The sequence below is a fragment of the Rattus rattus genome, chromosome 5, assembly GCF_011064425.1.
Source record: "Rattus rattus isolate New Zealand chromosome 5, Rrattus_CSIRO_v1, whole genome shotgun sequence".
Classification (NCBI taxonomy): Eukaryota; Metazoa; Chordata; class Mammalia; order Rodentia; family Muridae; genus Rattus; species Rattus rattus.
In genome coordinates, this window is record NC_046158.1 from 110,390,590 (window position 1) to 110,407,468 (window position 16,879).

The 16,879-nt window shown below is 48.1% G+C and overlaps 1 protein-coding gene across 1 annotated transcript; it reads right to left on the reverse strand.

The window, feature by feature from the left end:
* Positions 1-4,761: 4,761 nt before the first annotated feature.
* On the reverse strand, positions 4,762-15,382 carry Ddrgk1 (DDRGK domain containing 1). The gene is made up of 9 exons (XM_032904220.1): positions 15,221-15,382; positions 14,037-14,243; positions 12,802-12,914; positions 12,472-12,573; positions 9,268-9,390; positions 8,926-8,964; positions 5,876-5,932; positions 5,411-5,459; positions 4,762-5,050 (listed from the first exon to the last, which is right to left on the reverse strand). Exons 1-9 carry the CDS (start codon positions 15,309-15,311, stop codon positions 4,884-4,886), a joined length of 948 nt encoding a protein of 315 aa, XP_032760111.1. The 5' UTR covers positions 15,312-15,382; the 3' UTR covers positions 4,762-4,883.
* Between the last annotated feature and the right edge of the window lie 1,497 nt (positions 15,383-16,879).

The window sequence follows — 16,879 nt, forward strand, 5'->3', positions numbered from 1 at the left end:
TTTGTGAAGCAGAGGTTTTTCTGTCTTGTGTTGAAGAAAAGTCTCTAGTTCCCGCACTGGCTAGAGCCTGCTGTGTAGCCAAGGAGAGCTGTGAGCTCCTCACTATGGGGCTCTTCCCATGTGCTAGGGTTACAGAGACTCAACTGATCTCATGGAAGTATGCAGACTTAAAAAAACAAAAACAAAAACCAAAACAACAACAAAAACAACCCAGCTCTTATTTTTGTAATAGCAAGAACAACTAATCCAGCTCAGAGTTTTCAAGCACTTGTTTCACATACTTAATACACATACTTGGTGATGACCCAATGAAACTTTTATTATCTGCCTCTGTCTCTCACTTTGCCATCCGGTGTCTCTTCTCCTGAGCTGTCGCCACTCAGCAGGGACAGTTACTGAGTTGTGGAAACAACTTCCTGATGATTATGGGCAGTATGCTCAACATCTCACTTATGGATTTGTATTTGTTACTCCAGCCTATTTTGATATGAGATAATATACACCAAGTAGAAGGACATTAAGGCAGCCAGGCAGGACAGGCAAGATCAACATGGCCACTGTGTTGTTTTGAATAAAATCAGCTCTGACAGGATCATATATTTGTAATATCAGCGATTAGGCATGGCCTTGTTGGAGGAGGTATGTTACCCCAGGCCCAGTGTCTGCCTGTCTGTCTGCCTGCCTGCTTGCCTGTCTCTGCCTGTCTCTGACTGATGACTGCCATTAAGGATGTGGAGCTCTCAACTACTCCAGTGCCTTCCTGCATGTTACCGTGCTCCACGCCATGATGATAAGGGACTAAATCTCTGAACCTGTGAGCCAGCCCCCAGTGAAATGCTTTCCTTAACACAAGTTGTCTTGGTCGTGGTGTCTCTTCACACAGCAATATAAAAGTAACTAAGGCAGCCAGTTTACATAGTGATTCCAGGGATGGGAAGACTAGACAGACAGAATGAACAAGCAAAAAGGGCTAGGATGGACCTAAGCACAGTGCTTGCCTGCATGCACAAGGCTTTGGGTTCAATCCCTAGCACCACATAAACTAGACATGGTAGCACATGCCTCTAATCCCAGCACTTTCATGGAAATAGAAGGATCAAGGTCATCCTAAGTTATACAGTAAGTTCAGAGCCTGCCTAGGACATGAGTGATCCTGTCTCAAAAAACAGACAGGGCTGAAGAAATGGCTCAGTAGTTAAGAGCACTTCCTGCTCTTCTGGAGAACCTGGGTTTAGTTCCTAGCACTCACTGGGTGGTTCACAATCGTGTAGAACTCTAGCTCCTATGATCTGACACCTTCATGGATACTTACAACCAGATCTCCCCCCACCCCCACACACACTATAGCTTTAAACAAACAAGTAATAGGGCTGGAGAGATTGCTTGGTGATTAGGAGCACTGCTATTTTTGAAGAAGCCCTAAGTTCAGTTCCCAGCACCCATATCTGGCAACTCACAAATGCCTCATACCCCAAGGGATATCACTGGCTTTCTTAAGTATGACAGACAGACAGACAGGCAGGCAGATAGACAGACACACCCACTACACAACATGGCCAATGTAGTGGCTCAAACCTTCAATCCTAACACCCAGGAGGCTGAGTACTGCATTTGGTCACACTGGCAAAGTACCTGTTTAGTATACTGAAGGCATCAAGCTTGATATCTATCATCAAATGAAAACCAACCAATGAAGCATACATACTCACACCATTTATGTACAACACATAACACTTACCTAGGTACTCATTCTTGGCCCTGTACTTGATATGAAAGGAACAAGGGTCTTTAGAACACCTTTTATCTCTTCTCTCTCAATTTAGGTGTTGGAGATAAAATGCAGGGCCTCACACTGAAGTACTCTAATACTGAATTACACTTTCACATCTATAGGTCAAAGATCTGTTCGTGGGGCCAGGTATAGTAGTGTACAATGTTCCAGTGTTTGGAAGTCAGAGACAGGAACTTTGAGAGTTTAAGGCCAGCTTAGGCTGGATCTTAGTAAGATCCTGCTTAAAAAAGACAATAATTAGATTTGTTGATTGACTGTAAGATCAAGCCACCATTGGGGTGCTGAAAACTTAGGTACCATTGGACCAGCACTGAAATACAGTAGACAAAAAGCACAACACACCAGAACGTGGTAAGTAATGTACTGTGAAATGTTTGCTTCAGCTGCTTTTAAGATTTGCTTGAGTTACGTGATAACCTATCCAGAAACAGAAGCAAGTGTTTAAAATATTTCTTTTTTTTTTTTTTTTTTTAACAGCAAAGCCAAGAATGTACTAGAAACCACTTGTTAACAGCTGACATGCACTCGCAAGCTCTGTGTTCCCGCTGTAAGGAGGACAGGGCCAGGCGGGAATGGGGCCTGTAGGGCGACTGCCTGCCACCAGGCTGTGCTCTTGCTCCAGCTCTAAAATATTTCTATATTAACTTTGTGTGTGGTGCTAGAAATCAAACATGAGACTCGATATGAGCTGTATTCACAGCCCTGAGAATTTTTAATTAAATACTTACAAATCTTAAATGTTTAATATTTAAAAATTAGTAGCTTGCTTAGCCTGACTATTCTGGAACTCAGTATTATAGACCAGGCTGGCCTCAAACTCAGAGATCCTTGCCTCTGCCTCCTGAGTGTGGGAATAAAGGTGTGAGTCACCAGACTACTTTATCTTCATGTTTTAGCTAACTAGTTGTGAAAGCAATTTGTACATGTTTAGTAAACTGCTAGCTACTTACTATTTAATGAACTGTTCGTTTAATATGTTTATTACATTAACAGATTAGGTACTAATAATGAACACATAATGTACAAAAGATTACATGCCGTGGTTAGTGGGTCTGGAGAGATGGTTCAGTGGGGGAAAGCACTGGATGCTCTTCCAGACAGATTGAGTTTGATTCCTAGAATCCAAATGGCAGCTCATAATTGTTTGGAAGGAATTCTAGCTCCAGGGGATTCAGTGGTTTCCACGGGCATTACATGTTTGTGGTACAAAAAAAACATGCGCACGCGTGCGCGCACACACACGCACGCACACACACACGCACGCACGCACACACACACACACACGTGCGCGCGTGCGCAGGTTATAGGTCTTTTCTTTCACATCAAGCCTTTGGGACATCACCAGTCACTGAAGGCTGGGGCCAGGAGCATGGCAGCATATACCTATAAACCTGGCACTGGACAGGCAGAGTCCAGAGCACTGAACTTGAGGGCTGTGCGACTACCACCTTACTGCAGGAGCCCTGGGACTACAGATGCATGGCAACATTCCTGGCTTTAGAGGTGGGGTCAACAGGCTTGCATGGCTAGTGCTTTTACCTGGTGAACCATCTCCCCGGGCTTCATGAGTCGATGGGCTTTCAGCCTTGCTGCCCTTGGCAATCTCCTGCCGATGTACTCTGATGGTACCAAGACTCTGCCTAAGCTAGCTTGTGTGTAGTCTGGCAGGGAAGTACTAAGAACCCCAAGGTGGATCTAATGTAACTAAGTAACCACTGAGACTCTATTGTCAACTATGCCTCTCCTACTGTCTCTTACTGTGGTCATCTGCTTTTCCTCCTGTCTTACAAAGACAAGGCTATAAATGGCCTTACCAACAATGCATGCAGCCCTTTTATTTTCCTTAGTTGCTGACTACAGTGGTGACTGTCTCAAAAAACAAACAAAGGAGGCTGTACATGGTAGCACATGCTTTTAAGTCTAGCACTTGGGAATCAGACATATCTCTGAGTTCAAGCCAGCTAGTGACATGTTGCCTCAACACACATACATATACCAAAGTAACAATCAAGGGGCTAGAGATATAGCTAGAGATATAGCTCAGGCAAGCCAGCTATGATTTTGTCTCAATACACACACACACACACACACACACACACACACACACACACACAGAGTAACAAACACAAGGGACTAGCGATATGGCTCAGGTTAGGAGCACCAGCTAGCTGCACTTCCAGAGCACTTGGAAACCTGGCAGTTTACAACCCTCTGTAACCCCAGTACCACGGGATCTCATGCCCTCTTCTGGACTCTGGAGGCATGCACATGGTGCACACAAATCCGAACAGGCAGAAACCCCATTCACATAAAATAATTTAAAAATGTGTCTCGTCCTCAGTACAGTATGATGCCCACAGCATGCACAGCCCACAGTAACTAGAGCAAATGACCCTACAAGAGTCACACATCTTCCGTCCCACACCCACTTCTGAGCATATGTTCCTCATATCCTGCAGTGGGTAGAATCACCCACACCAGCTAGAACTTTTCTTCATCTAGGATTCAGGACTGAGTTCATGTGATGTGCTGTCAGAACTGTAACAACCAGCCCACGTGGGCCATTTCCCTCTCCCTGGCTCATAAGCAGCTGGCCAGTCTTTCTTCCAGGGACCTTCCTTTCAGAGGGACCTCTGTTTCCTGGTCTCTATCCTTGGCATTTCTCATTAACTCTTCTCCCCAGCGTTCTTAGCTCTACTCAGACTCCTGGGCCTGTAAATAAGATGGCGAGATTTCCTTCACCAACTGGAGGAGATATGGCCTGAGAGACTCCCCAATATGCACTTTTCTTTACCGAAGAGAAGGGACTCGTCTAAGGAGATGGGCTTGCAGGGCACAAATACATTAATGTGTTAAACGGTTTCTTGTGAAAACATGAATGGGACTTCTGGCACCTCTAAGATAAACCGAGGTCTAGATTTTATCTGCATATCTGAGGCCCCAGGTGAGGCCTTCTACACACAAGAAGCTGAGCAGTATTCACAGGCCTTTAATCCACAACTTCCTGGTCATACTCCATCTCTGCCCCAAGCTGGCAGGGAAGGATGAAGACGAGTGTAGGCCACAGGATACACTCAAGGAGGGACTGGAGTCAGACTGAAGCCTGGGCAGGGAGGTCCTGGCCCCAGGAGATGAGGGAGTTGCTGGCTTGGGCAAGCTCAGTGATGGACACCCGGCCCCGCTGTCGGATGAAACTGGCCACAGCAGCCAGTTCCTCTGGGGTTATGTAGATGAACTTGCCCCGGTCGTCAATCACACCTGTGGGGATATGCGCGTAGTAGGACTGAGTCCTCCCCAGCTTTCCCTACCTAACCTGAAAATTCCCCTCTATTCCTTTATAACTGATTTAGAGCCTTTCAGTTCTCCTGTCGGCCTTCCTGGGTACATCAAAGCCCATGTGGGTGAGTCATACAAATGCTTTCTTCCCATTTCTCACTCCAAAGCTAGGTGGAGGCTTCTATGTTTCCCTTGTGACCAAGTTCAATTCCTCGGTGTCCCTCACTGCATATCCCTCCCAACTGGAGAGGTCAGGCTGCCTTTGGAACAAGTCTGCAGTCTCTGCGCTCTCTCAGCCCCATAGGCCAGGGCTGTCTGTAGGCTTGGCCCTCATTCTCTCACCTGTTAGAGTCCCCTCCGTCAGCAGGTCCTGGATGCGGTTTATGGCATCCTGTGAGGAAAGCAAGTCTCTGAGTTTGTTTTGTGGTTCCCACGCCCACAGACCCACCACCCCTCCTCTCCCTAGCATGTTGTTCCTGCCATGACTGCTCCACCTAGGAAGGAGTCTTGACTGAAGGGGCTCTGATCGTGGGATCTGCCAACCCCCTGATGGAAACTCTCTTCCAGCCAGAAAAGGAACAATAGAGATGTCTCATTGCAAAACAATCTTTTACAAGAGTAACTAGATTTGGGCTGCACTGGGCACAGGGCAGGCTAAAATATGGCACTTGACTTTCCTTTTTCTTTCCTGTTCTTTTCATCTCTGTAGAGATGCCGGATTCCTGGAGTGCAAAGAAATCCCTACGGTCTGTTCACTCTTGACCGGGGACTATGAAGGGTGTCATGACTTACTGTCTTCAGGCTTACCTGAGTCCTTAGGCCCATCTGGAAAGCCAGGTCTTCCAAAAGCACAACCTTGGACTGCTACAGATAAAAGGAAGAGGAGGGAAGGAGGCTGAGACCACTTGGCCAGCTCTGTGCCAGTGACCTATCTTTAAAACAAGGCGGATGGCACCTAAGAAATGGCACGCAAAGCTGCCTTCTGACTTCTACATTCATGCACACACGCATACACCATTTCTTTAAACTAACATTTCCTAATTAATTTGTGTGTGTGTGTGTGTGTGTGTGTGTGTGTGTGTACATGTGCAACCACACTCATGTACAGAAGTCAGAGGACAACCCAATCACCATGTGAATCCCATTGACGGCAAGCACCACCTACACCTGCTGAGCCACCTTGCCAGCCCAAAAGTTGATCTTTTGTTTTTAAGCTTTATAATATAGAAAATGGTAACCTAAGCCAGGAGTTGTGGTACATATCTGTAACCTCAGTATTTGGCAGGTAGAGACAGAAAGGTCAGGAGTTCCAGACCATACATTCGCACACTGGAAAGGTAAAGAAGAGCCAGTTCCTAATCTGAGCTAAAACACAGTAACTCAGACCCCATGATAACAGGCCGGGGGCCTTTCATAAGGCCCAGAGACTTATTCCTCTCTTGTGTTTGCTTCCCCACTTCAGCCTAGATCTCCACAGTCCTGATAGGGACATCTCTTTTCCCTCGGCCTTGTCACACTGTCTGAGGCACACCCCTCTTCACCTGGAAGGGCCAAATAATTATCACTAGGGCTGGCAACATGGCTGTCAGTCAAGTGCTTGTGTGCATCCAAGGACTTGAGTCCAATCCCCAGAACTCACAAGAAGATGGGTATGGCTAGAAGTGGCAGTGCCCACACTAAGGAGGTGGAGGCAAATGGATCGCTGAGAGCTCAAGACTAGCCTGGTCTACAGAGTGAGACCTTGTCTCAAAAACGAGCAACCACACAAGCAGGCAGCTGGGTGTGGTAGCATCGTGCACTTAGAACCTCACTGCTGGAAAGGCAAACAAGTAGTTTGTTAGGGCTCACTGGCCAGCTAGGGTAGCCTGCATGGTTGAGTTCCAGGCCAGTGAGACAAAGTACATCACTCTCCTCTTTGGAAGAAAAAAAAAAAAAGGTGGGCAGTACCCAAGAAACAAACGATACCTGAAGTCCCCTAAATATGTATGTATCTCCATACACAAGCCAGCTCACAGGAGCACCCACACAGATACAAACACACACAAAGTAGCTCCACGAACAGTGAAAAGTGCTTTCTCTATGCAGTCCTGGGCTATGTTTCATGAGCTGCTCTCGCACCCTCAGTTGAAACTTTAGCTCCCGGCAGCTCAGTCAAGGAGTCACAGCTGGGTCCACGCATGCATCTGCCCCCACCTTTGCCACATATAGCATACGATTTGAGAGAAGGCGGTCCTTTGCATTTCTGTGAATCTTCCACAGCAAATGAGCTGGGGGAGTAATGACATGGTGACACCTCCTCAGCTACATATGGCATGTGACTTGTTGGAATGCCAAACCGTATGTGCAAGCAGGGGTGCGGGTTGGGGTGGGAGGGTTGGGAAGGAAACAATCAAGAGGCAGTTGGGCCAGCGAGTGGGCAAACGCAAAATGATCTGGCCAGTAGCTTCTACCTGTGAAACAAACCAGGCGCTACGTTCTCAGCAGTCCCTCTCAGAGCAGGACCAGAGTCACTTCCTGTGCTACTCAGTTCCTGAGGATCTGGCCTGAGGCACTGCTAGAGTCAGAGTGTATGTGCACAGACAGACACACCTAGCTATGGTAGAAAGTGGAACAGACATCCTTACTGCTCATATGACCTGAATTGTGTGCAGAAACCTTCCTCCAGTTCTGAAATTGTGTCTAAAGGGTCAGATCCCTTGGGGTGAGGAAGGTGGATAATGTAAGTTTCAGAAGTCCTCTTTCTTCCTCCAAGATGGTAGCTTCAAGAGTTTGGAAAACACCAAGAATAGAATCTCCAGGGAGCCCCCAAAAGCAATAGCTAGAACTACCTGGGAACTTTCTTGTGGCCCTGTAGAAATGAGGACAACACTGAAGCTGATGCTAAACTCCACCTGGGAGGCCTCATGAAGGAAGTATTTTAGACCCATGCTGCTTTCCACTGTGTAGTAGGGACAGCAAGTCAACAACAGGACGTGTGAAAAATTCTGCTCAGGGCAGTGTGCCAGGGTGGAGTGTGGGCTTCATCAAAGGGGAACGCTCACAACCTAAGGGAAAAGGACCCTCTGGAAGATGCTATGGCTTCTCCCTCTTAGGGATTCTGGGCCCCAAACATGAGCCCAGCCCCTCACTGCTGCTGGGAGATAACTAAGCCCTGCTCTCTTTTAGGAGAGGTGGGGGAGGATTATGCAAGCCCCAGCTTCTTGGCAGCCCCTGATACCACCCCCAGTATCGCCCCCGCTCCCTCTGCACTCCTTCCCTCAGCTGCCTCTGCACCTCTGAGCTGCACTTGAAAACCTCTCCCCTTCTCCCATCCTTTGTGGGAGACAAGTTGCTTAGCAGCAAAGCGGATCAGGATGTGCTTATGCAACCCAGAGCAGCATCGGGGCAGCCTGTGGGGTGGCTGTGGATGGAGGGACACTGCTGACTGCTCAGGGCTACAACGGAAACACCATCCTACTTCTTCTCAAAGGCCCAAGCTCGCAGTCAGGACCACAGAGCACGGGACACTGTTCCAATTCAGTGGAACCTCAGCGTGACAGAACTGATAGAAAACACATGTGAATTGACTTCAAAACATGATGACTCACTGAGCGTGGGGTCTGAAGAGCAGAGGGACTGTCAATCATGTATTAGGAAGCCATTGGAGGCTTGAGCCTCCCACACAGACCTCTGTCCTTTTCTACCTTCTAGGTCTGAAGAAAAGAGACTTTCTGGGCCAACCTTCTGGAACTCATGCCCACACTGAGCAAGACTGAATGAGACACCCTTGCCTGGACCTGAGAACATATACAAAATATACATAGACACGGGTATACTCACGTGGCAAGAAAGATACCAGGATTCTCTCAGCCTCTTACCTTAATGTAATTGATGAATTCTGTCAGGAAGCTGTGAGACTAAATGGCAGAGAAAGCAGTGAGCACCACCCCTGGATGGAGACCTGCTCACCAGCATGCTGCCTGCCTGCTGACTGTCTTGTGTTCCCACCCAAGGACCTGCTTTCACGAGAGGTGAAACCTCCCAGACTAAGGGATGACAGGACAAGGTTCTCTGCTGAGACCAAGGCTACAGTCACAAGGGCCTACATTTACTGGCACCCGACAAGCTTCTTAGTACACAGCCCCAAGTGTCTAAGGTGGTGTGGGTGGCCTAACACACACTACCCTCGTGACATTGGCTTCCCCAGAGTATGGGCCCACCTGCTCCTCAGTCATGGTTTCGCTAACACCTTCTTCTTCTACCACAAAGGCCTCCTTCAGTTTCAGGTACTCCTCGTGCTCCCGCCGGGCCTGCTCCTCCCGAGCCTTTCTCTCTTCCTCTTCCTGTGGACAGAGAGAAAGAAGAGGCAGGTATTAGGGGCAGCTGCCCACTCACATGTGTTCTCATGTCTGCAGGACACAAGATCATACAATCCAGAGCCAGCGCTTCTTCAAGACTTTCACCCTTTTAAAGGCGGAGGCTCTCCTTACTGGCCCCATCATCACCCAGACCACACTGCCCTGACCCTTCCCCGTCCTCTTGCTCAGGAGATTAACTTAGGAAAAAGCCTTGAAAACCTTGCCACAACTTCCTGGTCATGTCCAGGCAAGAACAAGCAGCTGAGTCTACTCCCTCCCAGCTGGCACGTAGTCAGCCCACTCTTACAGCTAGCCCACTGCAGTCTGGTTCCCGAGTCACCTGGGTAGAGTCTCACTGAAGAACGTTCTCACTGCCTTGCTTGATGTGGGAGGATCTACCTTCTGGTAGCAGTTCAGATCAAAAGGGCAGGTCAGAAGGAGATTGTCCTGCCTTTTGTTCAACCAGTCTCTTTACTCACCCACCTCTCCCCATGGAGGCCAAAAGTGAATACCAGATCTGGAGCTGGGGTTGCAGTGTTTCTGTGCCACTTGATAAGGGTGCTGGGATGCAAACTCCGGTCCTCCAATGGAGCGGTGAGCCCTTACCCACTGACCCACCTCTCCACTTCCTAACTGTGACTTATTTCCACACAAGTGTGAGGAGATACATATGACATATGACATATTACACATACAGTAATAGTTAATAGTGAGCACTTCCCTGGAACTCACAGACTCTGTGCTCAGTACTCAGTCCTGGGGGTAAACCCGGGACTAGCTCCAGATGAACACACGTTCATCCCAGGACTCCAAATGCAGGATAAGCAAAGCACAAGTTCAAGGCCAGCCTGCGCTAGAGAGAGATTTTGGCCTATTTCCACATAGTAAGACCTTGTCTTAAAAAATTAAATTAATTCAAAGTAAAAATCATAACAGGGTGTGGTGGTCCCTTTGTCCTTGTACTTGGAAGGCAGAAGCAGGAGGATCTCTTTTGAGAGTGAGTTCTAGGACAGCCAAGGCTATACAAAGAAGCCCTGTCTAAAATAAAACAGAAACAACAACAAAAATAAATAAATAAATAAATAAATAAATAAATAAATGTATGTCAGGGCTGGAGAGATGGCTCAATAGTTAAGAGCATTGGCTGTTCTTACATAGGTCCCAGTTTGGTTGTCAGCACCCAAATGATGGTCCCTATTTTTTTAATTTAAAAGACAAATAAAATAAAAAATAAATAAAAACTAGCCAACCCAAATCAAGTTACAATCTACAAAGTAGTTTTCCAATATCCTTCAAAGCTAGTAAGATGATAAACAAGGAAAACCTGACAATCAAACCCCACAGAGGCCAGGGAAGACATGACAAGTAACCAAAACACAGTATGTTAGATAAGACCCTGCAAAAGAAAAACACCCAGGCTGGACAGAGAGTTAGAAGCACTGACTATTCTTCCAGAGGACCTGGGTTTAATTCCCAGCACCACATGGGGACTCAGAACAGTCTCTAACAACAGCTGAAGGGGATCTGACACCTTCTTCTGGCCTCTGAGCATGTTTGCAGGTGAAGCACCCATATACATACAATAAAATTAATTAAAAAATTTACTAGGGCTGGTGGGGATGCATGTAGCTCAGTTGGCAGGATTTTTGCCCATGAAGGTCTGGGTTCAAGTCTTATCTAAACCAGGCATAGTGATGCACGCCTCTCCTCTCAGGACCTGGGACGTAGAATCAGGAGGCAAGCACATCACTGGCTACAGCAAGTTCAAGCCCAATTTGCTGTCTCAATAAAAAAAGGAAGGAAGGAAGGAAGGAGGGAGGAGGAGGAGGGAGGAGGAGGAAGGAGGGAGGAGGGAGGGAGGGGGGAGGGAGGGAGGAGGAGGGAGGGAGGGAGGGGAGCTGAATGAAAAGTGTCACTTGATTTAAGGATGTTCTATCATTCTTGTGAGAACTGTACCAATATCTAAAAAGTCTAAAGCAGGGAGAAAGCCAGAACACTGAAGGTAAATTAGGCATGATGGCTCCTCAAAGGTGAAGAATGTTCTCTGTTCATGCCTCCTCTGCCATTTCTACAGTGCCCATCATCAGGCTTCCTCCAGACATACAGAGTCCTTGTGTTTCATGTATCCTACATGTTTGCACTTCCCTTTTCCTGGAAACCTGGTTCCAGAACAAGCTGGCAAATAAGAATTCATTAACCATTTCTTGATGGTGGCTCCAGTTCTCTAGCACTGGTCCTATGCCAGGTCCCAGTAGAGTCACTATCTCCTAAGACTGCTGAGGATCTAGAACTGCCGTACTTCTCTGTCTACTTTGCTCCTCGTTGCTTCCCTCAGGTCGGGATACCCTGACGACCCTCAAGAATCCTCAAATGTCTAGGTACCTGCAGCTCACGCTCACAAGCATCCCCAGCTCTGGGCTGGAAGAAGCTCAGCACTTGAGAGCATTGGCCGCTCTTCCAGAGGACTGGGGTTCTAATCCAGAACCCACTGGCGGCTCACAGCTGTTTGTAATTCCAGTTCTGATGACATCTTCCGGCCTCTATAGGCACCAGGGACATACACAGTGCATAGACGTACATGCAGACAAAACACCCGGACACATAAAAGGCTGTTTTGTCTTTTGAAGACAGGATCCCTTTACATAGTCCTGGGACTCGGAGATCGGCCTGCCTCTGACTCCCAAAGTGCCGGGATTAAACGCCTGTACCACCATATACCTGGCTTTTTTTTACCCCCATACACATAAAATTGTGGGAAAAGAGAGAAAGAAAATCCTCAGTTCAAAGCCATGCTGCTTCTGCAGGTGATGTTTGAGGCAGGCCCTTGTGCTGGGTCCATGGCCCATCCTTTAGTTTTAGACACAGGAGTTAGCTAGTTAGACCAGGCTGTCCTCCTGCCTCAGCTTCTCAAGTGCTGATTATAGCACCACACCCAGTACCATGGTCTACCCTGTAACACCGAGGCCCTGGGAGCAAAGCTAGACAATGATGGGCCGCCAACGTGTGTGTGTTTGTGTGTGTGTGTGTGTGTGTGTGTGTGTGTGTGTGTGTGTGTGTGTGTCTTACCTTCTGTTCTTCCTTCAGGCGAAGCCGCTCCTCCTCCTTCTTCCATTCTGCCTCTCGTTGGGACTCTAGGCGTTTCCGTTCTTCACGTTCAGCCTCCTCTGCCTGGAGAGGTTTCTATAGCTCATTTCCCCTTCCTCATTTGCCCAACCCCTATAGAGGCCAAAGAAAGCCCTTGCCTGCGCAAGGACATGGGCTAAGACTGCAGGACACAAAGCCAGGGAGACAGCAAATACCAGCTCAGCACAAAAGGAACCCCAAGGGCGGTCTGTCGTGGGAACTAGAGACTGGGCCCTTCCCCACCCCCTGGAGCTATGCCCGCCTCCTGCTTGCCTCACGCTGAGCCTTCCGAGCCTGTTTTTCCTCTAGCTTCCGTAGTTTCTTGGCTCCAATTTTCCCTGTTGGGTGAACTTCTGCTGGCTTCTCAACGCCTTCTTCCTCCTGGGCTGGGTATGGTCGGACAAAGACAATTTAAGACCAAGGCAGAGAAGACTCACCCCACCCTGCACCTTGTCACCTTCTTCAAGGGGTAGGTGGGTGGCTAAGGGTGGTTTCTACCTGCCTCTGCTTTCCAGAAGCATCTACCATAAATGTGCATACACATACCAGTGTGAGAACATACACAATTATGTACTTGTGGGGTGGGAGTGGCGATTGGAAGGCCAAGGAGACAAATGAGACTTTAGATACTGCACAGCTGTAAGAAGATGTCAACACCTGAATGTTTGAGGCTCACAGGTGTCTGAACGTGCAGAAGTCCCTAATTTCGGTCTCTGTACCAAACCTCCAGGGAAATTTATTCCTGCTATAAATCCAACATCCTGTATGTTCTAGTCAAGAAATGATGAGTGTCTTGGATTCTTCCTTTATCTTAACAGAGCCAGACAGAAAAATTAACCCTAACCTCAGGACCACTCCAGGGCCAGCTGAAAATAACCCATATGCTGATGCCTGAGCCTCACTCAGAGTGTATCTGAGACAGGGCGGATGGTGGAGAGAGAGCCTCTTTGTTGTTGCTGGGTGCTGCTTTTGAAACAGCTCTATAAGCTGGGCTGGCCTGAAACTTCCCATGTCCTGCCTCAGCCTTCTGAGTGCGGGAATTATAAGCACGCACGCATATCCACTAAAGGTCTGTTTTTAAGCCAAAGGGGTTATAATGATCCCAAGGGCTCAAGGCAAAAGCCCAATTTCCCCTGAATTCTCTTCTTCATACTGAAGCCAGATTTCAAGTACTAGAGAAGACACATTCTTTCCCACAATCATAAGGACTTTGTAAGACTCCCTGTATCTGGTGCGGAGGTAAAGATCAACAGAAATGTCTCTATTTCTAAGCACTTATTCTACGGTTACAGCTAATCCCACTGAACCAAGATGAGGGAAGAGGTGCCCAATAGGATAGGGATTGGGCTAAGACATGCTGATTTCGGGGACCAAAGCCCAGGCCCAAGACCCCAGCTCCACCCTAAATGCCCTTCCTACACTGGCTTTATGCTCCATGCTTGTATCTAGCCTGGGGGACCTCTAAACCCCTTTAATCCAGCCCCCTCCTGCAGGTTGGGCCCTCTCACCTGGAACAGCAGCTTCACCCTCGTTCTCATCCACTTCTTCCCAGGCCACTCGCTGGGCTCGACGCTGGGCCTGCAGACGGCTGCCCAGGTCCCTCCGACGCCGGGGCCTGCCTCCAGTTCTCTGCTCTTCAGACTCCTGGGGCCAAGACCGGGCTACCTGGCCTGCTCCTGTTCTCTCTTCCTCATTGTGCAGAGGTTCTCCATCAGCTTTGGGGAGGCAGGAACCACAACACTGTCAAGCAGCCCCTCCTCCCGATAGTGGAAGAACAGCATCTTGGGAGTCTCAACCTCCCCTGCTCACCCTCCTTCAGACTAGCGCTGCCCACGGCAAAGTCCCTACCTAGGCTTGTCAACGCATTCTTTTCACTCACACCTTGGTCTGACGCTCATTTCTCATTTCCTACCTCCTTTAATACCTTCATCTTCTTGAACTCAACCCACTTTCTGGTGACCTCTTAGGATACTCTCACCCTGAGGTTTACAGATCTCACTCAACGCCCACTGCAAGATTACATTTACTTCTTGCCTAATGCTATGCTATGATCTTTATAGGGTACTCCAACCAGAGACTACATGTCACAGTCGGGGCTGAATCTTCCCTCCCTGGAAGACTTGTTGGCGATGAGCTTTACCTCAGCTTCTGTCTCCTCTGCCCCTGAGACACAGAGGTGCTCTGAAGTAGCTTATGGGGTCAGGCATCAGAGAGATATATAGAAACTCCTATGCGTACATTAAACGTTAGTAAGGGGGGCTGTCAGGTTATCTGTTTGTGCCAGGCCAATGACCTGGCCTTCTAATCCTGGTGGAGGCGAGGCAAAGCAGCATGGGTACCATCTTTGGCGGGAGGGAGATGACTTCAGAGTTTCCTGGGTTGCCTAGCCTGTTAACTCCTGCTAAGCAGAACACATTGGGCAGGATTAGAAAACGGGCAGCCTCTCCTATTGGTGAGAGTAGAAAGGCAGGCTTGGTTCCTAGGTTGTGTCCCCAGCACTGGGCTCAGCACTAATTCTGAATGTGTCCCTAGGCGCGTGCGCAAAGCTGTCACCGGCTAGCGCACGAGCTCCTCGTAAGCACAGGAAAAGGACGTCAGTGCATGCGCACAAGTCGCGATGCGACGGCCTACCAAAGCCCAGGAACTCTGAAAAAACGGATTCCTCCGACCCTGGGACGGCGGCACCTCCTACCTGCTGCTGCCCGACCCCGGCTGCGAGTCAGGAAGAGGATCAGGCCGATGAGCAAAACCGCCGCCACCAGATACACCCAGGGCCCCACCATGACAACAGACAGCCTAGCAGCAACGCCAGCGCGCCTGCGGGAACCGGATCGCCAGGCCCCGCCCACTACCATCTGCCCTGCCCAGCCGCTCGCTCGCTGAGTTCCGCCCCCACCCGGGGCTTGACTTAGGCCTCTGTGAACTCTGGAGACCCTGCTGCCCCAAAGTGCCAGAGGTCGGGAAGTGGAAACCGGGAGACCAGCATTTCGAGGTCGTCTCTGGCTATAATGGCGACATGGAGGCCAGTCTGCAGTTGAGACTGCTGGCTGCTCTTCCAGTGGGTCAGGGTTCAGTTCTCAGCACCCACATAATGGTTTACAACCTTCTGTGACTTCAATTCCAGGGGACTCCAAACCTTCTTCAGAACTCCTTGTACACCAAGCACGCACGTTGTACACAGATATGCGTGCCCGCAAAAACACTCGTAGCCGTAAATTAAGTGTTTAAGAGAAAAAGAAAGAAAAAAAAAAAAGAAGAAAAGAGTGGATGGATAAGTAAGGGTTTAAGCTGGGGTGGTAGTTTTAGTAGTAGAACACTCATGGCCAAGGGCCTTAGTTTGATTAGAGCACTGAAAAATAACGTGTGTGCGAACATCTTAATACTTCAGCTTAGGTATTTATCACATTACTTTCTGTAGATTTCGAATATTTTGTAATTTGTGTCAGGCAGATGCTGTTCCAGTAAGCTTTATCTCTAGCACCTATGTTCTTCCGTATATTTGGAGATTTAATCCCATGTTCACTTGCAGACTAAGACTTTGCTGGGATTTTGTCTCCACCCAGGTCCCTACTTTAGTTGTTGTTTGGTTTTGTTCTGAGACAGGGTCTCTGGTAGCCTACACTGGCTACCAGACTGAACATGGGTCTAAACCTCCATAAACATATGTGGACCAAGTACTAGAGGAGGTCAGAAGAGGAACCAACTTGGGTCCTCGGCAAGAGCAGTAAGCACTCAACCACAGAACCATCGCTCCACCCGACACTAAAATTAAATCTAAAAAAGCAAAAATGGCAGGATAGATATAATAAAAACAGGTGTTAATAGTTACTGAAAGTTGGTTTGTGCATATTAAGGATTCATAATAACTTCCTAGGTTTTTTGTAAGTTTGAAAGGCAAAGCCTGGCAGTGATGGTACATGCCTTTACGAAGTGATCTTGAGTTCAAGACCAGCCTGGTCTACAGAGAGAGTTCCAGGACAGCCAGGACTATACCTGTCTCAAAAAAAACAAAAAGAAAGGAAAAAAGACCCAAGTATTTCGGCACATATTTTTATATTTCTGTCTATAACCACTGAAAAATACTTATATTTCCTAAATACTGATTTCAAATAATAAACCAATGATCTGTTCCTTACTAATACAAAGTTACCATTTGCAGATCAAACAATGCTGAGGTTCTGGGTAGAGGTAGCAGAGAACCCCAACAACTGCTTCCAGCTTCGTTGTGTGTGTGTCTGTCTATTCTTCAATCCTTCACCGCCCTAACCTGGGTTCTAGGAACCCAACCTCTCGGGATGTAGGATCTGAGGATCATTGACTTAACTGCCCACTACATGGTATCTGTCAGTGC

What these genes read in the sequence shown, in the direction of transcription:
- Ddrgk1 (XM_032904220.1), bottom strand. Translation starts at nt 15,311, where the DNA reads ATGGTGGGGCCCTGGGTGTATCTGGTGGCGGCGGTTTTGCTCATCGGC. An exon ending in GCCTGAAGGAAGAACAGAAG is followed by an intron (nt 9,391 to 12,471) that starts GTAAGACACACA and finishes CTCTGTCCACAG; the next exon opens with GAAGAGGAAGAGAGAAAGGC. An exon ending in AAACCATGACTGAGGAGCAG is followed by an intron (nt 8,965 to 9,267) that starts GTGGGCCCATAC and finishes TCTGCCATTTAG; the next exon opens with TCTCACAGCTTCCTGACAGA.